The 27,508-nt window shown below is 50.9% G+C and overlaps 1 protein-coding gene across 7 annotated transcripts in view; it reads left to right on the forward strand.

Moving 5' to 3' along the window:
* KMT2E (lysine methyltransferase 2E (inactive)) overlaps positions 1 to 27,508 on the forward strand; it is a 1,891,352-nt gene that overhangs the window by 773,257 nt on the left and 1,090,587 nt on the right. For all 7 annotated transcript variants that reach the window (XM_086966923.1, XM_086966942.1, XM_086966930.1 and 4 more), the window contains one exon: positions 18,549 to 18,779. In XM_086966923.1, the coding sequence (XP_086823049.1) occupies positions 18,549 to 18,779 (231 nt within the window). The remainder of the gene's footprint in view (positions 1 to 18,548; positions 18,780 to 27,508) is intronic.

Genomic DNA, 27,508 nt, shown 5'->3' on the forward strand with positions numbered 1-27,508 from the left:
TCCTCATGCTTCGAGTGGATCCAGAAACCTTCACCAGTGCCTCTGCACTCTGGAAGGTGGTGGCCTGTGGCTCCGCACTTAAGTTGTTCACTCCAGAAATAACATGTGGGGCTTATATAGGCACCACTTCCACATGCTGATTTCAGTTCCTTTCTTCCTGCACCTCCGGCGGCGGATCCAGAGCTTCTTTCGTTTTGGTTTCCAAATTTCTTCAGTGTGCAAGGGGATGTTACCCCCTAAGACAACTGGTTATAATCCCTGCAAGGACTGTCGCAAGAAGATGTCTGTGATGGATCCCCATAAGATCTACCTGGTGTTGGGCCACTGCTCATAAACCTGCAGAGACTGCGTAGCGATGAACTTGAAGGCCATCCCCGTCTAGGGGCCTTCGCTAAACCCTGTACCACCCTCCAGTTAACTGTCTAACAGACAGTCGCCGCCACCCTTCAGCAGGCAATCCGCCTTTCTATCTCTGCACCCTTCTCCGGAAAGCATTGTGGTGTAAGCTTCCAATAGCCAGATCAACCTAAACAATTTTCCTACCACTCCCGCTGGCTGGGAATCCAGGAGAGTGGAGACTATTAGAAAGCGCTTGTTCTCCTCCGACAGTTTGTCACTGTGATCAGTCAACTCCCCCTGTTTACTGGGCCATTATTACCATGCCCTTTGGGACTCTGTGGCATGCATCCGCTCTGGTTTTCCAGAAGACCATCGTACTGTTCTCTCACAGGCCATCCAGGAAGGACATGATGTAGCCATGTTCATGATTTGTGTGGCTTGGACACCACCAACTTCATTAGGCATGCCATAGGCATTAGTGTTGCCATTCGCCGCCATACGTTGGTATGATTCACTGGGTTCTTGGACGAAGTCCATTCCTACTTTATGGACATGCTGTTCGATGGGATTTGTTTGTTTGGAGTCACTGCTGACTTAGTCCTTAAACATTTCAAAGAGAGTAAGGCTTCTGCTCGTTCTCTGGGGTTTTCCACCCAGTCTCGCCAACAACACATTCAATGTTCCTTTTGTGGCTTTTCAGATGCATTCCCTTGCGCCACCCTATCCCACCTCAAAAGAGAACCCAACAGTTTCGAGGGACAGGCTGTGGTGCCCACAACCGTGTAGCCAAGGTCAGCGTTCTGCTCAGTCGTAAAAATTGTTCACAGAGGCTATTCCTTCCTTTTGTCCCTAACACTACTTCCACTGTCCACTCAATGACTGACGAAGGACCATGCCTCCTTTTTGTGGCAGGAAGTGCCAGTGCTTTTGGGCAAAGGGGCTATCGAGAGGGTGCCTGCTCCACAAGAAGGACATGGTTGTTAATCCCGCTACTTTCTGGTGCCATAGAAGGGCAGGTGCCTTTGGCCCTTTCTAAATCTACACATTCTCAATCTCTTCCTCCAAATGTAGAAATTCAGGATACTCACACTGGCCCTGGTCTTGTCTACCCTCGACCCTGGTGACTGGATGGTGGCAATGCACCTGCAGGACATCTAATTCCATATTCCCTTCCTGCTGGCACATTGGTGCTCCCCTTTGATCTCACCAGTGCCCCTCAGGTGTTCACAAAGGTGATGGCAGTGGTAGCAGAGCACCTTCAGAGGTCAAGGGTGCCACTCTCCTCCTACCTCAACGACTGGCTGTTGAAGGCGGGCTCATCCCCTGGCAGTCGTCAATCACCTCCAGGCTACAGCAAACCTGTCAGCTTTTTAATTCACTATAAATGTACCCCGAGGTTAGAACTATATTGGGATACTGTTTCAAAACCATTAGACAGGAAGCTTTACTTTCAGCAGAGAGCGAGTATGCCCCCCTTAAGGTCCTTTACATTAAGGTGGAACAAATCATCTGATAGTAAGTGTCCAAGCTGTCTAGCATTCATTGAATCAGTTGCGCACATGCTATATGCCTGCCCAGCGTATGATACCCCGCGAAGGGCGTGGTTAAGGCCCATAGGCAAACTTTTAGGGACAAGAAGTAGCTTGCATCTGAAAGAATTCTGCGTACTGATACCACATCCCCAATCTACATAGCAGTTGCCAAATATTTAGGGTGGATGTGGATAATCAGGTCGAAATTTATCTCTGTCTAATGATGTGCATGCTAGTGATTTTAAATATTTGTCTTGTTTAATGGTAAAAGTATCATTGTTCATTTTTATTAAATTTTTTTAAATAGTGTTCCCCAATAGTAGTATTCTCTTCCTATAATATTTTCCATGCTTTTTAGTCACAGGTTTTTATGAAATGAAACGCTCTGTGCCAGGATTGATCATCTGGCGTGGGAGGGATTGTTCCTGGAATATTATGAATTACTTGCTAATTAATTATATTTGAGTAATTATCCAGTGTTCGAACAAGCCTGTTTTTACATATTCTGTGTGCAATATTTGTATTGTAAATAGTATATATGTTTTTATGTGCTTTTATGACTATTTGTCAAATAAAGCTTGTTTGAACTGAATTCACTATAAACATGCCAAAGTCACACCTGACTCCTTCCCAAACGCTAAGTTTCATCACAGCTATTCTGGACATTGTTCCCTTTCATACCGTTCCCCTGCTGAAGGGAGTCCATGACATTCAGGCTATGATCCTGATCTTTCAACCTCAGTCCTGTATTTCAGTGATGTCAACTCTGAGGCTGCTGGGGCTGATGGCCACTTGCATCCTGCTGGTCGAGCATACTAAGTGGCATATGCGGGCTCTGCAGTGATGTTTGAATCCTAGTGGGCCGTACATCAAGGGTACCTCTCCGATCATGTCCAGATTTTGGAAGGAACTGCAAAAGATCTGCAGTGAGGGCTACTGGATGGTGATTGGATCAGTGGTAGACCACTCTTCCTTCCCAACCCAAAACTGTCAGTGGTGACTCATGCATTGCTTCTGTGTTGGGGCTGCCATCTGGCAGAGTTGCGATCAGAAAGAGGCCTCTGGGGTCTGGTTGGAGTACCAGCTCCATATCAGCCTTCTTTTGCTGAGGCCCATCCGTTTGGCAGGTTCTCATGGATAACATCTGAGTACCTTTTGATATTGCAACAAGCTGGGTGGGAGCATGGCACCTGTGCCAGGAGGCGTTGTGCCTCTGGAAATGGCTGGGCCACCAAAGACTTTTCCTGGTGATGAGCCACGTGGCAGGATCGTTGAATGCCGGGGCAGACAAGCTGTACCGTCGGTTCATAGCAGTGCACAAATGACAAATACACGCAATGTGTCTTCCTCGAGTGCTGAGAGCCTTGACTCGATCTGTTCACCACCATCAAGAAGGCACCATGTCAGCACTTCTGAACATTGGAGTTTTCAAGGCGTTTCTCTCTTGGAGACCCATTATGCCTCGATTGGAGCTCAGGACTCCTGTATGCCTACACAGTGATACCACTTTTGCCCTGAGTTCTCAATAAGATCTGGCCCAAGTCATCCTAGTAGGTCCAGGTTGGGCACGGTGGTCTGGTATCCAGAACTCCTGGGCTTGAGCATGTGTCCTCCAATCAGTCTGCCCCTTCCGGGAGGATCTGCTGTCACAGCAGAACAACCGAGGTCTCTACCCTGGCATTCGCAACCTCCACCTTCAAGCGTGGAGATTGAGCCGCGGTACCTTCAACCTTCCTCTGGAGGTGGTTGATGCCATCTTGGCAGCCAGGCATCCCTCAACAAAAACTTATAACTTATTGGGACACATTTGTGGTTTGATGCTGTGCTCGATAAATTGACCCCCTCGAGGCCAAACTGCCTGATGTCTTATTTGTTCTGTCTCTTGCCGAGTAAGGCCTTGCTTTTGGCACAGTTGAAGGTTATCTTCCAGCCCTCTCTGCTTTCGAGCAATTGCCTGCCCTTTTTATTTAAATCACCTACTGTATATGCGTTTTTTGAAAGGGCTGCAACACGTTTCCCCCTTCTTCTTTACTGCTGCCCCAATGGGACCTCAGTCTTGCCTTACATATTTGATGTGTACTCCATTTGAGCTGCTCGAAGGTTGTCCTTTACAGCTTCCCACCATCAAAACTGTGTTCCTATTTGTCATCAGTTCCACACAGAATATGAGTGAGCTTCAGGATTTACCTTCTTCTCCGACAAGCTGGTTCTGCGTACTATGGCATTTCTTTCCTCCCGAAAGTTGTGATGCGGTTCCACGTCGGCCAATTCATCACTCTGCCGGCATTCTATGTTCCACCTCTCCCCTCAGAGGATGAGGAAGGTGTTGTCGCTTGGACCCTAAGAGACTGCTTACCTTCTACATCGATCTCACCAAAGACCACCAGCCAGACAATCAGCTTTTTGTGGGATTCAACAGAGCGAAAAAAGGAAAGGCTGTGCGGAAGTGTACAGTCTCACTCTGGATTGTGCTTGGCGTTACATTTTTTTTCGCTCTGGTGAAAAAGCAGCATCCGGATGGACTGTGTGCCCATTCCACCATAGCCAAAGCTGCTATCACTGTGTTAGCACGTTGAGTACCTGTCCTTGACATCTGCCAGGCATATACGTGGGTGTTCCTCCAGACATTCATGATGCATTATTTTCAGGATAGCCAAGTCCACCGAAAATGGCACTTTGTCCACTCTGTTCTGCAGAACTTCCTAGTTGGAGTCCTTCCACAGCCCCACCTCCTCTTGGGTACTGCTCTGGTATCTATTCAAAAGGTGAGGAATCTGCGGCTAGAAGTCTCTATCAGAAGAGCAAGTCACTAACCTTCGGTAACTTTTTCTGGTAGAGATTCTATCTAGTCGCAGATTCCTTAACAAAGTTCCTAGCCTTTCCGTTCTGTGGTTGGACTCTACCCTTAATAAGAGTGCAGGAATCCACACACTGTCTACTTTTTGGGACGCTGCGTGTGGGGGCACAGACAGTCTTGAAAGCAACTGATGCCAGGGTGCAGGAGTTTAGCCTATATAAGCCATTCAGATCATTTTAAGAGTGGAAGGCCGTCAATGCGGATCTGCACAGCGCCACCTTCTGGTGAGCAGAAGCATTGCTGAACAGTTTCCAGATTTAGTCTGATACCTAGGTAATATTCATAATGTGAGGGATCTATGGTTGTAACCTCTGTCTTTTTAAAGGTATGACTTGCCTTTTCACTTTAGCGGTAATGTTAAGTCTATCGATCTTCTTTTTTTCTTTTTTTGTTCACACCCTAGGCAGCAGTTCCTAGGTGTGATGCTTCAGTGTAGTGGTTCAAAAAGGCTTGAAACTGGCGATCTGTTATTACCAGGAAAATGTCAATCCAGGGATAGCAGTTTGTTAGGTGCTACATAATCTTAATTATGCTGATTTTTGCACCTAAATTGTAATTACTTTTGAGTGTTCTGGGGTCCCAGCATGCAGCCAGGAATTATTGTGATGCTCATAACTTGAGTGAACTTGCAGAAACAGGAATGCAAGTTAGTAACCATTTCTTTTGCCACGCTTTGTGTTACAATACTTATTTAATCGTTCCGAAGGCATTTGCTTATCCCAAATACCTGAGATGAGGATTTTTCCCTTAATAGACATGTACGATTTCTAGTTCTTACAAGTAGATTAATGCACAAGCTTGATATACCTTAAGAATCTGAAAAAAAATGTCAGTTATAGATTCCTTACCTTAGAATTGCCCCCAGGAGTCAGACTGGATCTAGAACGTTTTTTCGTCAGCAGTAAATCTCTGCGCTTAGGAAGGTGACGTCGGTCGGCTCCGCGTCCGTCGTCGGTGTCGTGGTTGCCGGGATGATGTCGAGCTCGCTACTTAGATGCCGCCCTCGCTTGCTGAAGCAAGTTCTTTCTTTTTCTGCACCAGCCAGCACAGATCCGGGAAGAGGGTTACCTCAGTAATTTTTTTACTATGTTTTTCTCGCTTTTTGTCAACAACTTGTTTCGAGTCTTTGACTCCGAACAGGTGCACAAGGGATGCCCGGTTTTAAGGTCTGCGGTTCCTGTAACCAGCTGATGCCAGTGACGGATCTGCACTGTGTGTGCCTCTTTTGCCTGGACCATCACCCCAAGTCGTGCTCTCACTGTCGGGCGATGGTGCCGAAGGCTTTGTGGGAGCTGTCCCGAAAGCTGCTTGAACGGGACAGTCGGCTCCACGCCGTTCGAGGTCCCGGTCGAGGAACCGGTCGCGGAGCCATCATCATTCCGGTTCCAAATCAGCCAAGTCTTTGCACTTGGGGTCGGGTAAGTTGAAGCATAAGAAGTCCAAGAAGCATTGTCGCTCTTCGACTTCTCCTCATCGGTCGGCCGATCAGACGAGGCATGCGGGTGGTGCCACTCCCGCGGCTCCGCCCGCGGAGCCCGAAGGGTCGACTCCAAGCATCACTCCCTTTCCAGGAATCGGGGCGACTCCCGCCCAGCTTCGTACGTTCTATGAGGCGATGCATGCCATCTTTGGGTGGACCGGCGTGCCTTCAGGCCCCACGGACTCGGTTGGGGGGGGCCTAGGTCTTCGCTGCCAGCGGCTCTGGCCCTGGCACAGCAGGCCCCCCTTGGATCTAGCCCTGGATTCGGATCGGCGCCGGTTGACCTCGTTACACCTCCAACGGCGCCGCTTCCTTCGGCACTACTACCGCTTTCGGCACCGGTTGGCTCCCCGGCCGGCGTTGACCCCGGCCTCTATCCCGACATGGACACGGAGCTGGACCGGCGTACTTTTGTCCCTGTGTTCCACCCTGGCCATTTTCAACCAGATTGGCAGCCAGAGTAGGGTGAGGAGGACTGGGAGGAGCCAGGTGACCCTTTAGCTGACCAGTTAGATGCTGAGCAGGACTGGAGAGAGGAACTGTGGGATGCCAGTTGTCTTGACACTTCTCCCGACCTTGGCATGTTGTCTCCTCCTACAGTGGCTATGGAGGAGGGACTGTCATACGCTGTGGTGTTGCATAGGGTGGCCGAGGCTTTCAACCTCGAGCTTCCTACGGTGGCGGTCAGGACTAACCTCCTGACTGAGGTGCTTCAACCGGCAGCGAGCTCTTCAGAGCCCCTGCTGCCGTTTAATGAGGCCCTCATCGATGTCCTTTAAACAGGATGATCACCCGACGCCACCGCCTGGCGCCGGGCGACCCCACTTTCCTCTCCCAACACCCCACCCCAGAGAGCTTGGTGGTCCAAGACTCCACCTCCAAAAGCGCCTTCCCTACCTCCCTACCGGAAAGGGAATCCAAGAAGCTGGACCACCTTAGTAAGAAAATCCTCTCTTCCGCCAGCTTAGGACTGCGGTCTGTAAACGCGGCATGTCTCTTAGGCCGTTATTCGCACTGTGGGATACGGTGGTACAGGTGCTGCCTCAGTGTCCGGAGGAGGCCCGACCAGTGCTCTACCAGGACATTGCCGCCGGGAGAGATGCAGCAAAGTTTTCAATCCGTTGTGGGCTGTACATCGCCGACTCTCTGGGCAGGACTGTTTCAATGTCGGTAGGGCTTCGGCGCTTTGCCTGGATGAGGTCCACTGGCTATTTAGGGGATGCCCAAAACACTTTGATGGACATGCCCTTTGATGGCCGTTGCCTTTTCGAAGACAAGGCAGGCAACGCCTCAGAGAGCTTCAAGGACTCACGGGCTACGAGGGGGGCGTGGCTTGGTCAGCTGCAAGATGGCCGGACTCTGAGTGGGCTCTGCCGGCCAAGCACTATTATCCGTCATTATCCTGGTGACATCGCCTCTATCGCCGCACTTACCTGCTGTTTTCTGCCTTGGTGGAGCGCTGCGCAGCTGCCTGTCCTGCTCCCGTGCCTCTATGTGCCTCCCCAGTCGGGATTCCTGCCTCGTGGCTGGTGCTGGTCTCCTGCGCCGTGGGGCCGCCTCTGATCCTGCCGGAGCTGCTGCTGCTTTCCTGGTGTCTCGGCTGTGGTGCTGACGCCCCGATCCTGGACTCCATCTGCCACAGTGAGTTGTGCCTCCGCTGGGGGGGTTTGCCGGTGGGGTAGGGGGCCGCTTGCTGTGTGGCCCGGTCGGGTGGTGCTGCGGCCGGGTTGCAGCCTAGAGTGCTGCTTTTGTCCGGCGTGTCTGCGGCACTGCCTGGGCTAGGCTGAGGGAGCGCCGCGCCCCCCTCGGTCCCCTCGCTGGTTCCTCCTCTCCTGTGGGGGCCAACTGCCAAGCTCTGCTGGGCTGCTGCTGCTTGGAGCTGCCGGGCTGCCCCTCCCCCCTGCGGCTTCGTACCATCACACCTGCTTCCCTTCTCTGGGGCCTGCTCTCGGTGACGGAGCGCTGTGCCGGCTGCTGCCTCTCTCCTTCCTCGCTCTTGTGTCCCTGTCTGCTTTGGATCCTCAGGCCCGGGACCCCTCATCCTTGTGAGTGCCTTGGGGGTCCACCTTTTCACAGGGCAGCTCACATCTGCTGCGTCGGCCCCCCTATGGATTGGTGCTCCTGTGCCCTGTTCTTTGCCGGCTGCTGTGTCTTGCTGTTCGCCTTGGGGGCCCAATTTTACCCACTGCCGCCTCGCCTCTCCCTGGTGCTCTGGCTCTTGGCTGCTCTGCCTGCTGGTTGTTCCTGGGCCCTACGACTGCTTGGGCCTGGCTGGTTTGCCTCCTACTGCTGGTCTCGGGGGCGTGCCACCCACCCACGGACTCCTCTTTGCACCTAGTCTGTCTGTTGGGTCTGGGGGGGGCGCCCTGGCCCCTGATTCTAAAGCCTACCACCGGCTGATCTTGACAAGGGGGCCCTACTCTGCGCTGTGCCTCAGTTCTCCCCCTCCTGCCTGTGGCACCTGGACTAAGGATTATTCTCCTGGCCTCTCCCCCCCCCATTCCTGGCCCCCGCCTGAGCTCCGTGCCTTCCAGCGGGGATCGAGTTTGCCGGCCTCCCACTGTCCTTTCACCTCCCAGCCCTGCCGGCCTTTCCCCCGCTCTTTGTGCCTTGACGCCCATTCGTAATAGTGCTCTGCCATTGGGAAGTCGGATCCTAAGCAACGCAAGATAGCCTTTGAACTACGGAGGTCCTCACGCCAGGACGGTGCGGGCTCGGACGGTGCCGACTGCTGTGATGCTGGAGCCCCCCACTGGCCGCGATGATGATCTGAAGGCGATTATGCTTTAGGTCAAGACGACCGATACTGGCAGCGTTTCCCAGCTCGATCAGTTATCCGCCCGCCTCAACTCCGTGAAGGCACAAGTTGATTCCCATGACAACAGGCTCCTCCACGTGGAATCTCAAATCTCCGATGCTGAAGATGCGGCCAAACAAAACCGGTTACTCCAGTTGGATAAAGTCCTGGCCTTAATCCGTGAGAAGAATGAAGATTTGGAGGCCCGTTCCCGTCAGAGTAACCTTCGCATCACAGGCCTTCCTGAGTCCACCAATATCTCCAAGATGGAAGACTTTATAGAACAACTCCTTAGGAAGATCTTCGGGGATTTCCTTTCCTCCTTCTTTGTCGTGGAACGTGCCCACCGCTCCGTAGGCCCGCGCCCTGGCCTGCCTCCCCGCCCCATTGTGGCAAAGATTCGGAACTTCCGTGATCGCGATGCCATTCTCCGTGCTGCTCGAAACAAGGGCACCATCAAGCACCAGAGCAATACCCTATCTTTCTACCCGGACTACACCCTGTCTGTTCAGTCTGCCAGAAGAGCGCATCCTTCAGAAGCATGAGGTCTCATACTCTCTGGCCTACCCAGCGAAGTTGCAGGTCCGACAGGGCTCCAAGACTCTGGTTTTTCCTGACCCACGTGAGGCCCTTGCTATTGCTAAAAGACTTGATAAGGAATCCAGATCCTCTCCTCCAAAGTCTCCACATTAAGCAGCCGGTCGATTGAGTGATAATGACTGAAAGTGTGGACACTGTTTGGTTGTCTTTTTGTCACACACGTGATCTGCTCTAGATGTCACCATTCCATTCTTGCTTGGCCACCCTGCTATTATGCGGGGGTGTTCGCTGAGTCCTGTCATGCCCTCACCGGGAAGATTGCCTTTTTTCGCAATTTGTTTCCCCCTCCAAGTTGTTGGTTCCCGGGGTGGTGTGGGTGGTATCCTCAGCCTGATTGGGGGGTTGGTGTGGGTGTGGGTGGTTGAGTTTCTTTTTGTATTGGTTGTTGGGGGTGGTGTGGGAGGGGAGGGGCTTTATGGTTAGGTTCCTTCTGGTTTGGTTTCTGACACGATATGATGCTCGCTGCACCACTTCGTTGCCATTGTCTATTTGCACTCATAATTTGCCCTATTGTTGTATTGTGCTATTTGTGCAACATCTTTGCAGGTCACTATCACCCTGTATTTGGTATGTATCCGACTGTTCCTTGGTGCTATGTTCTATGTTCTATGTCTTTTCTAGTTGGTGCCTCCCAGCTACGCCTTGCAGCTCCACTCGATTCCTCATAGGTGCTCCTACTGTCTTATGGTTCACGTCCCCCCGTAGTGCAGCTTGCTGATTGCTGAGGTCCTTTTCTCTTGCGTCACTTCCTCCAAATCATGCTGGCCCATTAATAGCTTATGCTGCCCTTTGATGCCACTTGGTCGCTGGAAACCGCCCGAGAGTTGTTTCTACTCCCCTGTGCCGCTCCCTTATATGCGCTCCCCCAGCTGTTATTCACTTTCCCCGCTATCAAATATGTGCTCTGTAGGACTGCGCCACCTGTTGCTCGCTCTGCATAATGCTGCTTCCCGCCACGCTCCCTATGGCTGAATTAACCTGTTGGACATGGAATGTCCGTGGCCTGAATGGTCATCGTAAGGCTTGCCTGATTCATGCACATCTACAACGCCACAGGGTGGACATTTGCCTTTTACAGGAGATGCACCTGCCTCCCGGCTCGGTCTCCAGACTTCAATCTTGCCACTGGCGGGATTCCCACTCTTCCACCTACTCATCCTATGCTAGGGGAGTCTCAATTCTGCTCCGTCGCGGCCTCCCTTGACAGAACTTCCGAGCCCTCGTTGACCCCGAGGGAAGGTATGTTGTTTTACATGGTCTATTACTGGCTCAACCTGTTACCATTGCAGCGGTTTACGGCCCGAACTCCGACGATCCGGAGTTCTTTCATCACATCTGGCACCTTATCTCCTCCTGCGGTCCCGGGGCCATCATCTGGGGTGGGGATTTTAATGTTACTCTCTCTGCGACCTTGGATCGCACTGGCTCTTACATGTCCCACCCGAGCGTCGCCACTGCTCTCACGTCTATCCTAACTGATAACTCGGTCTATGATGTTTGGCGTAATTTCCGCCCCAACGCTCGTGAAGGCACTTGCGTTACCCGTGCGAGGGGTTGTTGGTCGAGAATCGATCTTTGGCTCACATCGCCGGACATCTTGTCCTGGGCCGCTGGGGTCCAACACATGGCTCGCACCCTTTCCTATCACGCACCGGTCCAGCTCTTTCTCCCAATGCCCTTAGGGACGCTGTGTCTGTGATTCTGTGATGAAATCCAGACCGCAATCACTAACTATTTTGATCTTAAAGTGGGTTCCGTCGATTCTGCTTCCACCCTATGGGAGGGTTTCAAAGCTCTTTCATCCGGGGAGAATGTATTCCCAAACAGGCGGGCGTTCTCCGCTCCTTTCGCTCTACCCTGGCTAAACTGGAGGGGGAGATTCGGGACTTGGATGCCGCCTCAGCGGCGTGCCCCAGCCCCGAGATGTTGGCGCTACAGCGTCAAAAACACTCCGACTTTTTGGATGAGGCCGGCCGTGAGCTGTCCTTCCTCGACAGGGAGGGTCGGGCCTGTCGCTTTGGAGAGGGGGACCGCCCTAGGCGCACCTTTGCCAACCTTCTGCGTCCTCCGCGCGCAGCTTCCTATATCACAGCCCTCAGTGATGGCGGTCCGGACCGAACCACCTCTCCGGAAGAAATTAAGCCCTGTTTCCTCGCTTTCTACTCCCAGCTCTACTCTGCTGGCCCCCCTCCGTCCCCAGAGGAGTTTGATGAGTATTTCGAGTCCATTGCCTTGGTTTGGCTCGAAGACTACCATTGTAAATTCCTTGACAAGCTTTTCTCTATGCAGGAAATGTTGGCAGCCATCAGCAGCCTTCCCAGTGAAAAGGCACCAGGCCTTAACGGCCTGCCTGCCTCGTTTTCTAAATCATTTGCCACCATTTTGGAACCGCACTTGGCGGCTATGTAAGATGAGTCTTTTGATACGGCCATCTTTCCGCCGTCCCTTCGTGAGGCTTCACTAACCCTGCTCCTTAAACCCGACAAGCCCGCCGACCGCTGCGACTCCTACCCCCCCCCTCTCCCTTATTAATATCGTTAACAAAATCTTTGCCAAATTGATTGCTTCTCGTCTCCTTGTACTAATGCCCACAATTGCCCTCCCACAATCAATCTGGTTTCATCCCGGTAGAGCTACCTTCCACAATCTCCGCACTATCTTTTCCGTCTTACATCAAATTAATCCTAATCTTCCGGCCGTGGCTGCCCTGCTTGACGTCACGAAGGCGTTTGATACGCTGGAGTGGCCTTTCCTTTTTTATGTCCTGCCGCGTATGGGATTCAGTGCCCATTGTTTGCGTAATATTAAGCTCCTTTATACCAGCCCCACCGCCCGTCTTCGCAATAATGGTCAGGTGTCTGACCCCATCAACATTACTCGAGCTACCAGTCAGGGGTGCCCATTATCACCCATGCTTTTTGCCATTGCGACGCATGCCACCCTCCCTTTCGTGCCTGATTTCCGTTTGAGTGGGCATCCGGTTCCACGCGCTACTTGGGCATTTGGCTGAGTAGAGACTTGGACGAACTTTGGAGGTCGAACTTTGGGCGTGCGGTGGACTGGCTCGAATCTAAGATCCCTTTATGGAGCCGCCTGCTGCTGTCCCTGGCCGGTCGCATCGCTATAGCCAAGATGGTGGTCCTCCCTAAATTCCTTTACCTCTTCTCCAACATACCTATCCCCCTAACTTCTCATTTCTTTCACAGGCTACGTTCTCTGGTCATCTCGCTGGTGTGGGCGGGGCGGCAACCCAGGGTTGCCTATAATATCCTGACTTTGCCCATGTTTGCCGGCGGTTTGGGTGCGCATGACTTACGCCTTTACTCCCTGTGCGCTCAGGCCAGCTTCTTGCATTTTTGTCTTCACCCCACCCCCTATTAGCCCCACGTAGCGGTGGAGACTGACGTTGCTACCCCCTGGCCACTGACTACTGCGGTGCCCCCTGACGGAGGTCGATACGGTCAAGACACTGCGCTGGGCATGGTCCTTCCAACGCCGTCTTTCTGGTCTTTCTTTCCTATCTACCAATGCTATGCCCATTATAGATCACCCGAATTTCCCGCCCCTTCAGTCCTCTAGCATGTCGTGTCGTGCGGCACGGCTCGGCCTGAGGACTTTAGCAGATCTCTATCCGGAGAATTCCTTTTACTCACTTCGGGAATCCCCATCGCTGCAGGACAGGCTCCTGTTCTATCAGTTGCGGGCTACCTGCCGGAAACCTCACCTTTCCTTCCCACAACCCCCCCTACTTTCCCGGCCTTGGATTTTGTATATACTTCTGCGTCACCACACAAGTTAGTCACCAAACTATACGCCTTTGCCCTGTTATCCTCCCCCATCTCCCCGACACGGGTGCGTGAAGCGTGGTATGCGGACCTTGGTATTGATATCTCTGAGGCCGACTGGATTTATTGCTGTAGTCATACTAAAAAGCTCTACCCGAACTATCGGCTCCGCTTGATTCACTTAAAGTTCTTGCATCGGTTTTACTGCACTCCCGTGCATCTCTATCGGCTCAGGCTAATACCTGAGGACTCTTGCATGCGATGTACCGCCCCAGCCACGGATTTTGCTAATTTAGCATGGCTTTGTCCTAAGGTTCAAGAGTTCTGGCCGGCGGTTTGCTCCACTAGCTCTGAAATCACCGGTGCGGCTGTGTGCCCTGATCCTCTCCTGTGTCTCCTCTGCTTTGTTAGATTTTGCCCTGATGCCTCTCGCCAGTTGATTGAGATGCTTTTGGTGCTGGCAAGGCGTAGAGTGGCCATGTGTTGGGGTCGGCGGGCAGCTCCTAAGGTTGCAGGTTGGCTGAAAGATGCCTCCCGCTGTCAGACGCTTTCATCTGAGTTTTGGGATTTAATGCCCGCCAGGTCCCGCCCTGCCGTCATATGGGGCTCCTTGGTTGCCTATTTCCTCTCCATCTCTCACTTCAGCGGCGCTGCCTCTCCCGCGCTCCCCGCCAGCCCTGTGCCCGTGGCGGCCGCGATTATTGGTCAGTGACTGTCCCTATTACCTTATCTCCCCGGCTCCTCTGCTGTTTCATGTGCCTCCCCGTTGTTGTTTTTCAATGAGCATTCCGCGGAGGAGGGTACTGACTCCAGGTTTACAGTGCTGAGATTGTGTCACTCCCGCCCTGTTGTCCGATTAGCCCCTAGTCGCCTACCCCTTCTTCCCCGCTCCCTCCCCAGCAGCGTTACCTCTCCAGCTCTCCCCGCTGGCCCTTGGTCCGCGGAGGCCGACGGTGCTGGCCCGCGCCGGGCCCCTAACTGTCTTTCCCATTGACTCCCCTGCGACTTCCTGTCCCTCTTGGTTATTGTTCATCTACTCACGCTCTTTGGGGTGGACGTGACCCTGTGGTTTTCTGGTGCTGCTATTTTATCACTCCTGGATCTTCATGTCATCAAAAAACTCCTCATTGTACTCCTTTGCCTGTCTTGGACTGCACCTTAAAGCTGTGTATTGTGACTCTGCACACAATTTCTCTCTGTGTCTTATGTTTCTGTTTTGCAACTAAATTCAATAAATAAAATATGTAAAAAACAAAAAGGAATCGCGGGTTACAGCCAAGTCCTTGGGCCTCTCCTCCCTTCTGGTACAGTCTGCCTTTCGCCCTTTCGTGGCAACGGAAGGGGTGCCCCACCATGTCCCACCCAGGGCCACAGGCCGCAGCAAGTTACCCAACCTTTGGGCAGCCGGGGATGTGGAAACAGCCGTCATTGTTCCCGGGGCCAGAGAGCTGGCCAGTCCACCCTCAGCAGCAACCTCCAAACCCTCCTAGTCTGACCTTTCAGGCCCATCAAATGCCAGTTGGCAGGAGGATTCGCCATCACCTCCCCCACTGGCGCGCCATCACTTTGGACAGGTGGGTTTCGCGGTTAGTCCGAAGGGGCTACTCCCTCCCCTTCGAGACTACCCCTCCCGCCATGCCACCATGATACCACCACATGTCGGAGGATAACCTGGCCCTTATCCAGCAGGAAGTTACGGCTCTCTTGGCCAAGGGAGCCATTGAGCGCATTCCTGTCCCAGAAGAAGGTTGTGGTTGTTATTCCTACTACTTTCTGGTTCCCAAGAAGGACAAGGGCCTGCGTCCTATCTTGGACCTCAGGGACGTCAAGTGCTTCCTCTGGAAGGAGAAGTTCAAAATGTTGACGCTTGCTCTGGTCTTGTTTTCCCTTGACCTGCAAGACTGGATGGTGGCGTTGGACCTGTAGGACGCTTATTTTCACATCCCTGGCCTGCCGTCCTGCCGCCCACCGGCGCTACCTTCGGTTCACGGTAGGCCAAAAGCAGTTTCAGTTTACCCTGCTCCCCTTTGGCCTTACCAGTGCCCCTCAGGTGTTCACGAAAGTGATGGTGGTAGTTGCAGCTCATCTGCGCAGATCAGGGGTTTCAGTCTTCCCCTATCTCGATGACTGGCTGTTGAAGGCGGGCTCGCCCTAGGATGTCGTCTCCCACCTCATACTACGGCCGACCTCCTGCATTTGCTGAGGTTTTCCATCCATATGCCGAAGTCGCACCTGATTCCCTCTCAGAAGCTCCTCTTCATCGGAGCGGTTCTTTACACAATGCGGTTTCGGGTCTTTCCTCCGGAACCGCGAGTCCGGAATATTCGGGCGATGATTCCCATCTTTTAACCTCTATCCCAGGTTTCGGTCAGACTGACCCTGAGGCTGCTGAGCCTCATGGCCTCCTGCATCCTGCTGGTCGACAATGCCAGGTGTCATATGCGGGCTCTGCAGTGCACCTGAAGTTCCAGTGGGTTCAGCATCAGGGGAACCTGTCCGATTGCCTCCAGATCAGAGGGCACTGCTCAACAACTGCAGTTGTGGCTTACGAACCAGGATTGGGTCAATGGCAGATCCCTCTCCCTTCCCCAACCAGACCACACTGTGGTAACAGACGAATCCCTTCTGGGATGGGGCGGTCACATAGGAGAGGCGGATATCCGAGGAATCTGGTCTCCGGCGGAGTCCGAGCTTAACATCAACCTTCTGAAGCTCTGGGCTCTTTGTCTTGCACTGAAGGCATTCCTTCCCTCTGTCCGGGGAAGACAAGTGCAAGTGTTCATGGACAACAACACCGCCATGTGGTACCGCAACAAACAGTACAGGGTGGGGTCGTGGACCCTATATCAGAGGGCACTTCGCCTCTGGACATTACTGGAACATCAGGGCATTTCCCTGGTGGTTCAACACCTGGCCTGTTCTCTGAAAGCCAGGGCGGACAAACTCAGCCGCAGGTACATGATGGATCACGAATGGCGTCTTCACTCTGATGTGGGGCAAGGTCTCTTTCAACAGTGGGGAGAGCCTTGGTTAGATCTGTTCGTCACCGAATAGAATGTGCAATGTCAGCAATTCTGCATGTTGGAATTTCCAAGGCCGCACTCGCTCGCCGAAGCTTTTTGTCGCGAGTGAAGTTGCAGTCTGTTGTACCCCTTTCCGCCTATACCGCTTTTGCCCAGAGTGCTGAAGAAGATCAAGCGCGACCGGGCCCAAGTTATTCACGTGGCTCCGGATTGGGCACGAAGAGTCTGGTATCCCGAGCTGCTCAACATGGCCATCGATCCTCTGCTCAGACTGCCTCTTCGGGAGGATCTTCTGTCTCAGCAGCAGGGGACGGTTCTCCACCCGAACCTGTCGAGTCTCCACCTTCTTGCGTGGAGATTGAGCCATGGCATTGACGTCTTTCAACCTGCCCCCCGAAGTCTGTGACGTAATCTTACCAGCCAGGCGTCCCTCTACTAAGACGGTATATGCCTGTAGGTGGAACATATTTGTGGCATGGTGCACAACAAAGTCTGTGGATCCCCTTTCTGCCCCTCTCTCTGAAGTACTCTTGTTTCTTCTCTCTTTAGCCCAGGATGGCTCTGCTCTGGGCACTATCAAGGGCTATCTCTGCTTTCCTTCGGTTGCCAGATCAACCTTCTCTTTTCAAGTCCCCGGTTGTTAACCGTTTCCTCAAAGGCTTAACACATCTTTTTTCTCCGATCCCCTTCGTTATGCCTCAGTGGAACTTGAACCTTGTGCTAACATATCTCATGTGTGCTCCCTTTGAGCCACTGCATAACTGCCCTTTACGCCTTCTGACTCTCAAAACTGCTTTCCTGGTAGACGTCACTTCTGCTAGAAGAGTGAGTGAGCGCCAGGCTCTTTCTTCAAAACCTCCTTTCCGGTCTGTTCATCCGGACATGGTGGTTCTTCGGCCCGGCCCATCCTTTCTTCCTAAGGTGGTCACTGCCTTCCACTTCGGGCCGACCATTACTTTGCCCACCTTCTTTCCGCTTCTTTCAAAGGAAGAAGAGAGGCTCCATCGTCTGGACCCAAAGCGTGCAGTCTCCTTCTATCTGGATTGCACGAAACAGTTCCGGGTGGATGATCAACATTTTGTTGGCTACGTGGGTGCTAAGAAGGGCCAGGTCGTACACAAACACACCATTTCTCGATGGGTCTTGCTGTGTATTAAGGCTTGTTATTCTCTGGCTAAAAAAGAGCCTCCAGTCAGGCTTTGTGCTCACTCCACCAGAGCGACGGCAGCCTCTACTGCCTTGGGATGCGGAGTGCCTCTGAATGACATCTGTCAGGCAGACATGTGGGCATCGCTGCACACGTTCACCAAACACTACTGCCATGGACAGCCAAGTCCGGAGAAACGGCTTCTTTGGCCGTTCTCTTCTTCAGGACTTTCTGGTGTGATCTTGGTTCGCAGACCCACCGCCGGGGTTGATATTGCTGGGGTATCTATTCTAAGGTAAAGAATCTATAACTAAGATATTTCTTTCAGATGCACAAGGTATTTACCTTTGGTAACAATATATCTGTAAGAAACATTAGTTAGTTATAGATTCCTTACCGCCCCACCTATCCTCCCTGTTTTGCGAACTGATTTCTAGGGTTAAGGACATCCTTTCAGGGCCCTAGTTTGGTGCACCAATGGTCAGTGTCTTGAATGGCTCTGCATTTCTGCCGCGGAAAGTTGTGTACAGAACTGACGTTAGCTCTTGAGAGCAGCGTATAAGTAGCTGCTGCGGCGTCATCCCGGCGACCAAGACGCCGACGACGGATGCAGACCTTACCGATGCCACCTTCCAACGCAGGTACTGCTGACAAAAAAACTTTACGGATCCAGTCTGATGCCTGGGGGTAATTCTAAGGTAAGAAATCTATGACGAAATAATGTTTCTTACAGATATATCACTACCGAAGGTAAGTAACTTGTGCTTCTTGTTTAGAGTTGTAGCACCTCTTACAGTAGCTGCCTGGCCTGGTAGTAGCAATGATTCCAACAGGCATTTAAAGAGAGAGTTTGACTCACCATTAAGGTAGCAGTTCATCACTACGTTGTTGAATTTCTTATATGATTTGCTTCTTAGTTTTGTAAAGGAATTGCCTGAGAGGAAATGTATATAAAAATCAAAAAACATCTGATGTCCATGATTTCTAGGGTTCTGCACCGGCTGCTGATCCATCTGAAAATGTTAGCTGTGGATGGGAGACAAAAATTAAAGCATGGATGGATCGTTATGAAGAAGCTACCAACAACCAGTACAGCGAAGATGTTCAGCGGGAGGCACAGCGAATCGCTCTGAGATTAAGAGATAACTTGGACAGAAGAGAATTAATTAATCGGTCTGACTGGCATACCAGCAGTCTGATATTCAAACCCCCAGTTGAGGTAATAATGTGAATACTCACTAAAATGTAAAATAACTTCTATATTTGTTTCATCTTTATCGCTATGACACAAACCTGCAATCTACACTTGTATGCAAACTGGTGATTCTGGTAGTTTTTAATCTTCTATTTTCTGGTAAATACTTCTAACTGCAGTTTCTTCACCTTCAAAATATCCTAGGTACCAGACTGAATATGGAACATTTTCCTAGCCATGAGTGTCACATTTATTCCCAACGTGCACTTTCTCAAGCAATTTTCAACCCCACAGCAAATTCTTTCCTTCAAGGATACCATGTTACATATTTTTCAGACACTGCTTGTTCCCTCTTGTGCACCTTTGGTCCCCGCTTAGCCAACAGTGCCTCCTTTTGGACTTCTTCAGGCAGAACACACTAGCCCCCCCCCCTCACAACCTTCCTCTTGGTCCATTCTGATGCCAGTCAAAGCTTACACTCGGGCTCCAAGCTCCAAGCCAGTCCCTTCTATGCCACCCCCACTGCAGGCTCCACCAGTGCCCGATCTGATTGTGACACTGCTCTTACTCCAATCCAACGTCGATCCCTGCCACGCCTGTGTCATGCTAAGCGAGTAGCAAGAGTCTTACACTGATTATTCAACTAGATCCTCAGCCTCTTCCATGACACTAATATTTCTAGATGCTGCAGGCCCGGTTTGGTTCCAATCCTAACTCGATCCATGCCCTACAAGATTTTCCTCACAACACTGATGAAGGTCTTTATCTGGACTTTCAGAATGCCTGTGGACTAGGCACCTTACTTGAGATGGAGTGTAGTGGGCTGAGCCTTGCATTCATACAGTGTTAAGTTAGCATGAGCTTATTAGAAGTTTAAATGCCATTTTACCTTTTGCACACAGCACACACGTTAGATATTGTTTCGCGTTAGGCGGAGTGTTTTGCTTCACATGAGAATAACTTGTTTTTCTACATTGCTAGACTTGCTTCGTAAGCTTAGTCTGAACAGTGCGTGCCGAGGCCTTCAAGGTAATATCAACACTGTTGCTGTTGTTCAAACGGATCCGTGCACGTTCTAAACATAACATATATGCAGCTGTGGACAGCTCAGATCCTGGCACCTTTAATAATACACTTTGTAGGGATGATTGAACACACTTGGAGAATATTCGTATGCTGAGAGCTTGTGCTGAACTCGATGTGATTCACTCCAGCTAATCTCTAAGGTATGGGGTTGCCTATGCAAGCCTAAGAGACCTTCTTTAGTTATAAAATAACCTACTAGCAAGGGAGGGTGAAATATAGGTATATATTTAACCTGTTTCCATTTAGCATTATAACATGCTTTCTCCCTTTGTATTTTATTGAATAGTAACTAAACTGGCAATCTTATTTCTTATCATATGTCTGCTTGTATTAGCTAAGATGCTGCACCTGAGATCACAGAGTTAAAATAAACCTTTTAAACTTGCTCGTATCTCCCTTTACTCCCTGTTCTGGACTGGTATGACAGTATAACTAAAGAGTGCTCATGTTTCCCACCTTACCTGAGGTATCCTAAGTTGCATGTTCTGGGTTGTCTAATCATTAGTTACATTGCTATAGGACGAAGAGCTAATGAGACACTGATGCTAGTCTGGTAGGGGATTTTGGGTACTAAGGTGAGTTTTTGGTACACCCTAATTCACTGAGGTCCTGAGTCTCTGTGCACAGTTCTGTGACTGAGCAGAATCCCTGCAACATGGCGCCCAACGTTGGTGGTCTTATTTCATGACACTTGAGTAGTAATTATATCAGTCCTTACCCCCTTCACTATTGTTTCCGGTTAACAGTGGTGACGGATAAACCTACCTATAGTTAGATGGGTCTTTCCAAGCTTGAATCTTTCAAAACGGTTTCCTTTTGAATTACTACCCAGTTTTGCTACATTGTTTTGCATTGTACTTCTCCGGTCTGTGTGTTATGGGTGACATTGACATACTGCAGCGGTCCGCAATCCTTTGCAGGCTTGTAATGTCACCTTGGAGGGCATGGCCGTTATTTTAGTGGTGAGTGCTGAGATAGCTTACCCGTTTGAGATTTTTTACTCATGGGTGACATTTCCTGCTGTACTAGCTACTCAGGTGTTTCACACTTACATTCACACAGTCGTGCCCGTGGAATATGTTCCTTAGAGGACACAGGAAATTCCGATGGCAGCACAGTGTTTGGTTTAATGGCGCTCTTCCCCACAGTTTAACGGCAATTAGATTAGGTTCTTTGTCCATCCCAGGCGCTTCTTGGCCTGTTTTGGCTGGATTTACCCCGCATCCTCGTGCAGGGGTAGTCCCCGTTGCTGAATTGAGACCCCTATATACCTCCGCAATTTGAGTTATTAGGGCGTTGGTTCAATATATTACCTGCAATTTCCATGGCGGGCCCCTGGTGTTGTAGCTGGACCGAGCAGGATGAAGCTTAGTCCTGTGATGGTTAATGCGGTTATGGGCAAGCGTCCCCAGGATAAGGACTATATGCCTTTCTGGCTTGCCGAGAAATTTGACTAGCTGGAAGCAGTTTTTCCTAATTCCAGTCCTGTAGAAAAACACAGGATTCTTACAATTAGTTTACCCAAGGACTTGGTACCGGAAGCTGGTGACTGCGAGTCATGGGGTAGAATCTTTGCGGCAGTGTACACAAGATGCTACGACACTCCGTCAATGGCTCTCCTGCCCACGGTCATTAAAAGTGCTTAAGATGAACAACGATCCTGAGGCTGCGGTTGAATTGGGAATGAGACTTGTTGGCTCATTTGATGTGGTTTCCGATCTCGTCCTTTTTAATATAAAGGGAGATGTAGTTAACTTCCAAGTGTCTAATGCCTTACGCGATGTCCCCGATGGCGATAAACCCCGTCAGGTGTCGAGAATTATTACCGCGGCTTATAAGACCATAGGCCGTAATAGTTTAGGTGTCAAGCCCTTTTCTGCTAAAGATGAAAAATAAACTCAGGGGTCGAAGTCTGAGAAAGACGATCAGCCCAAGGCTTCAAAGCAAAATTGGAACAAAAACAAGAAACAGGGAAAACAACAACAGAAACAGGAGTCCTGTCCCGCATCACCAGTGCCTGCGTCTAATGAGCACTCTTATGACTTGCGCGACTGCACTACGATTAAGTCACCTGATCGATTTCAGGTTCCTGATCAACGTTCTCCTCGTTCTTTACAGGACACATCGGCCTCATTGTCCGGTGGTGGAGGCGGCGACAGAGGAAGGGGTGGCCAGCAGAGTCGCGACAAACCCCGCCCGAAAGACGGAAAAGGCAAGCAGGACGATTCTTCACAAAAAGGACCACAGTTTCAGAAAAAGAAAGTTGCCGCTTTAACAGCAAGATATGCCACAGATAGTGAGAACGCAGCTTCGGAATCAGACATGGGCGCTGACGCTGTTGAACAGCGCGGCGGAGATTACCATAGTGCGAGATGCCCTGCGTCCACTACTGAAGGTGACAGCGACTGACAAATTTGTTGTTGTTGAGACAGCTGATACTAGAGTAGCTCCCCCTGATAGGTTATTTGAAATCAACCTTTTAATTGAAGGTGACATACAACGTACCATAAAAGGGGTATTTTGGGACAATCTTACAACTACGTATGACATTTTGTTAGCAGAGGCTGACTGACCCCCACCTTTTGTTCTCCCAGCTCCTAGATAGGAGGAGCTAATCCTCTCTAGTTTCGCGCACACCGTGTCAAAGGAGCATGCGCTGAATTTTGTAGAAGAGTGGGCTAGGGCCCTTGCGCCTGCTTTGTACCTTACTCACTGTGGTTGGGATACATTCTCCCCCCATCATGAGATTCTCTTACGGTCTCTGCCACAGCCTCAACCACAATATCCCATGCGGCGTGAGGCGAAAGCTTCAGTTGCAGAAATCCTTGAACAATTGGAATATCAAGATGTAATTGAAACTTGTGTGTCTCCGTTGAATAACCCTCTTTTTACTGTGACCAAACCTGATGGTTCACACCGTTTGGTATTGGATCACCGGCATCTAAACTCGCATTGCCATAACTGTGCAGTACAGAATACACACGGCTCTGCCCTGGTGGATGGTCTTGTGCGTAAAAAGTTTAAAACCACACTTGACATATCCAATGTTTTTTTTGCCCGCAATCAATCCGAATTAAGTAGTCAATGGACCGCTTTCACCAGTGGTGGGACACAGAAAAATTCAAAAGTTTAGCTATGGGCTATAAAAATAGTCCAGGTGTGTTTGCTGCCCATATAGATTCTCTTTTAGAGAGAATCGACCCACATGCGTGTTCGTGTGTGGATGACATTTATCACACAGACCACGAGATATGGGCGCATCTGGGCCGGTTGATCGCATAATTTGCAATTTTGCGGACTTCGGTTACAAATTTACCTTTGCCGAATCTCACATTGCAGAGTACACAGTGTTGTTCCTGGACTATGAGCTCAACAATGAAGGTTGAGGATTGGCTCCTCACTTCTTGGAGAAATACGCACAACTGCGCGCTCCTACAACACTGAAAGAATTGCAATTCTTGCTGGGATTTTTGAATTTCAGGCGTACATACATTCCCGAAAACGTATCAAGCCATTATATGCTTTGATACAACCAACTTTTACCAAATCGTGCTGGCTGCCTGAACATTCAGCCATTTTGAAATCTTTGCAGGCTGATCTGCTGGAATCTAAATTCTTACTGACTCGTGATAACCACACCAACTTGGTGATAAGAATCGACCCTGGGGCGGTGGGTTTCACGTACCTTATTTTTAACGAAGGTGACACAGTAGCCATCGCTTACAAGTCACACTCGTACACTTCGGCTGAAATGCGGTTTTCCACTGCGGAAAAAGTTTTGCCAGCAGTGCAAATGGCGATTCTAAAGGAACGCGCACTGTCGCAGGAAAAACGCATGTTGGCTGTTAACCCGTATCCTGCCTTGGAGGCAGTGACGAAAGCCAGTGTACCTAATTCTAAAGCTTTGCACCCACGGTGGATACAATGGGCAACATCATTGACGTCTCCTGATGTCACGTTAATTTTTTATGCCTCCTTACGGTCGCAGGAGTATTTGCAGTATGAATTTGTTCATCTTGCCCCTTTGACTATGCGCCCTTTGAAGGATTTCCATTATATCATTTACACTGATGGGTCGGCGCAAGTCGCACATGGGTCTAAGCATGCATACGTCTCAGCTTGCGCTATTGTGGTTGGTACCATGGTGAATGGAGAATTCAAGTCCGATGTGGAGCATACACAGACATTAAAGGACTGTACGGCCCAGTTAGCAGAGCTCCGTGCTCTGATGCTTGCGTTGGAGAACGCAGACCCTGGTGTGACTGCTCTTGTTTTGAGTGACTCTTACTACTGTGTCCAGTCTTACAATGACAATCTGTTCTTTTGGACTCAAAACGACTATTGTGACTCCAAAGGTAGCACAATAAAACATAAAATGATCTGGGTTTGAGTGGCTGAACTGAAAGAGCAACTGCCACTCGTGTATGTAATTTTTCTGTAGTAGAGGAACTCCGTGTATAGTCATAATCTGTGAATAGTACCACCCATGTGCGTGGACCCCCGAGCAATCAAAATAGTCTCTTAAGTTGTCCTCTTCTGCAGTCCTGCATAGACACTTAAGAGAAATTATCAAAGACCAATAATGCATCACTAACATTAACCAGGCTATATTGGCCAGCACTTGATCCTGAAGTGAAAAAGGATAGCCAAATAATATATACATTTACACATTTTACAGAGTTTCACACCTAGAGAAAACTCCCCTTCACATTAATCCTTTGTAATGATAGAGAGAAAGGTTTGGACAGACAAGCCTCATAGGCTGCCATTATGTGTCTGGAAAAGGGATACCGTGCCTTTAAGGAACACTCCAGAGACCCTCGGTATCCCATGATGCACAGCCCCAGGCAAGTTACTTTCAGTTCTTTTTTCCGGCTCCTGTTAGCAGGACCCTGGAGCATTGAGCTCTACCTTTTTGGGTATATCTTCAATGTTTGGATATTTTCCAGTGAGATTTGTGTTTTACTCGACGTCTGGGGTCCTCCTCTTCCAGTTGCTGTCTTTTTTTACCAGTTTTACCGCCTCTATCTTGTCGAAATGCCTGCTTTATTCGACAAGTGCCCTGAGTGTGGCAGGAAGAATGCCAAGTCTGACCCCCACAGAGTGTGCATACTCTGTCTGCCTGCTACTCATGTGCCTGACTGTGATATTTGCCATTCTTTCTCCAGGAGGACCCTGCATGACAGGGAGAAGATTCGTCTCCAAGGCCTGGAGCAGAGGAGACATCAAGAAGTAGGTCGGACCTCTGGGCATGGAGGGACTCTATCCTCATCCTCTGCCCGTGCATCGGCCTCTGGGGGCTCCCCAGTCAAGAACAGGCCCGGAAACGGCACCGGTCCCGGTCGATGTCGAGGGCTTCGACATCGGCATCGAGAGGTATGACTACCATCTGTTCCCCGTCGACCCAGGGCATTGGGTCAAAGCGACATCGAGGGGTAGGACGTCGAGACCTCGGACGAGGTCGACGTCTAGGACTTCACCGGCGTCGACACACCATCGTCGTCGTGCTTAGTCCCGAAGAGGCAGGCGCTCGCCGTCGAGGCGACACCGCCGTTTGCCTTTAACGTCGACACGAAGATCGACGTCACGAGATCGACGTCGAGGAGAGTCACGTTGAGGAGATCGACGTCAAAGAGGAAGTCTACTCCCCGGACGGGGTCTAGCGTGGTGAGCGTCTCGTCATCAGAGAGTTCCTCCTCAGGAGAATCTACCTCCAGAGCATCCTCCCCGAGGCCTGCTCGTAAGAAGAGGAGAGTACTTAGGTCTCCGGACTCTGATTATGGATGACCTACTCGCCCTCAAGGCCTAGGACTTCTACTTCTCCACCTTAACAGCTACTTCCTCCTCCTCCTCCTCCTCCGCCTCCTCCACCTCCTCCTCCGCCTCATCTTCCTCTTCCACCGCAGCCTCTACAACAGAGGCCTTTGATTCCGGCTCAGCCACCTCTTCTTCCACAACAGCCGGTGCCGGTGGGTTCGGAGAGACCCAGGAAACCGAGGTCAAGAACACTGGGGAGGCATCGCTCTCGCAGTGGGCATAGATCTTCAACCAGGTCACGACATTGTCATCATAGAGAGAGGTCGCGGTCCAGGCATACCAGATACACGGACTCTTCAAGTGACAAGAGGTATTCGCCTACTTTGTCTGACTCTCCTCCGACGAGGGTGTCGCCAGTGGATGACATTTTGACATTTCAGGACGTGCTGTTGAGGGGAGCAGCGAAGTTGGGGATAGCACTGACGGTGCCCACCCCTTCCACCTCTGTCATCTTTGAAACGCTACAGCGTAAGCACCTGTCTCGCCCTTTGCTGCCTCTGGTGCCAGGGTTGGAGGAACCTGCCATGGAGCTGTTTCTGACGCCGGCCTCGGTGAAGTCTGCCCCATCCCGGCTGCAGAAGAGGTACAGGCCCCAGGATTCCGATCCGGCATTTCTGAGAACGGATCCTGCCCCTGGTTCGGTTATTGTTACAGCGGCAAAGAAGCAACACTCTACTGCTCCTTTGTCAACAGTCCCTCCAGACAAGGAGAGCCGTCATGTGGATTCGGCATGGAGAAAGGTTTGCAGTACGGCAGCCACGTCTATGAAAGCTGCAAGTTCGACAGCACTTCTGGGTCGGTATGACTGCTCCTTGTGGGAGTCCCTGCAACAGTTCATTGAACTCCTCCCGAGGGAGAGAAGGGAAGATTTCCAGGAGATCTTAAATGAGGGCATGATGGTCTCCAACCAGGTCATCAGCGCGGCTGCAGATGCCTCTGTCCTGGCTGCTCATGGGTACTGCCATGGGGTAAATTTGAGACCCCACTCCTGGTTACGCCTTACCTCTCTTAAGCTGGAGGCACAGCAGCGTATTGCCAACTTGCCCTTTTTGGGCACTACCCTCTTCGGAACTCATGCGGATGAGGAGATGGCCCGTATGAAGGCAGAAGTTGAGACGCTAAAGGCGGTCAGTTTGGAGAAGCCAAAGGACCAGCGGAAGTTTTTCCGCCCCTTCCAGAGGCGCTACTCCTCCCAAAGTTTCCAGCGGGGGCAGGGTCACCAAGCTGGCCAGCAGCAACAACAATATCAGAGACAGCCCTTCCAGAAGCGTCAGAGGGGCAGAGGCGGTCAGCAGGCCTTATCGGGGAATAAGGGCCCGGCTGGGTCGAAGCCCTGAGGGATTACTTCCCCCTCGTCTGTTACCCACTCCGGTGGGGGGAGGCATTCAGAATTACCTGGCAGAGTCGAGAAAAATTACTCCGGACAAGTGGGTGCTGAATATTGTTTGCAATGGATACAGTCTTTGTTTTGTCAGCCCTCCTCCAGCTATTCCACCGGTTCGCTCTCAATACCAGCTGCGCGAGCTCCAAGCGGAGGTCGATACCCTGTTAAGAAAAAGGGCGATAGAAGACGTCTCTCTGTCTCAAAGGTGAAAGGGTCTATACTCCAGGTTCTTTTTAGTGCGCAAGAAGGACAAGAACGAGTGCAGGCCCAGTCTGGATTTGCGACAAGCAAACAAGTGTATCCGCAGGGAGAAGTTTTGCATGTTGTTTTGGCACCAGATTTATCCTCGGCTGCATCGAGGAGACTGGATTTGTGCAATAGATCAGCAGGATGCGTACTTTCATGTACCCATTGCACAGAAACATCGGAAATTCCTACGCTTCCTAGTCGGCACCAACCACTATCA

This window comes from Lissotriton vulgaris, chromosome 1_1, assembly GCF_964263255.1.
Source record: "Lissotriton vulgaris chromosome 1_1, aLisVul1.2, whole genome shotgun sequence".
NCBI lineage: Eukaryota > Metazoa > Chordata > Amphibia > Caudata > Salamandridae > Lissotriton > Lissotriton vulgaris.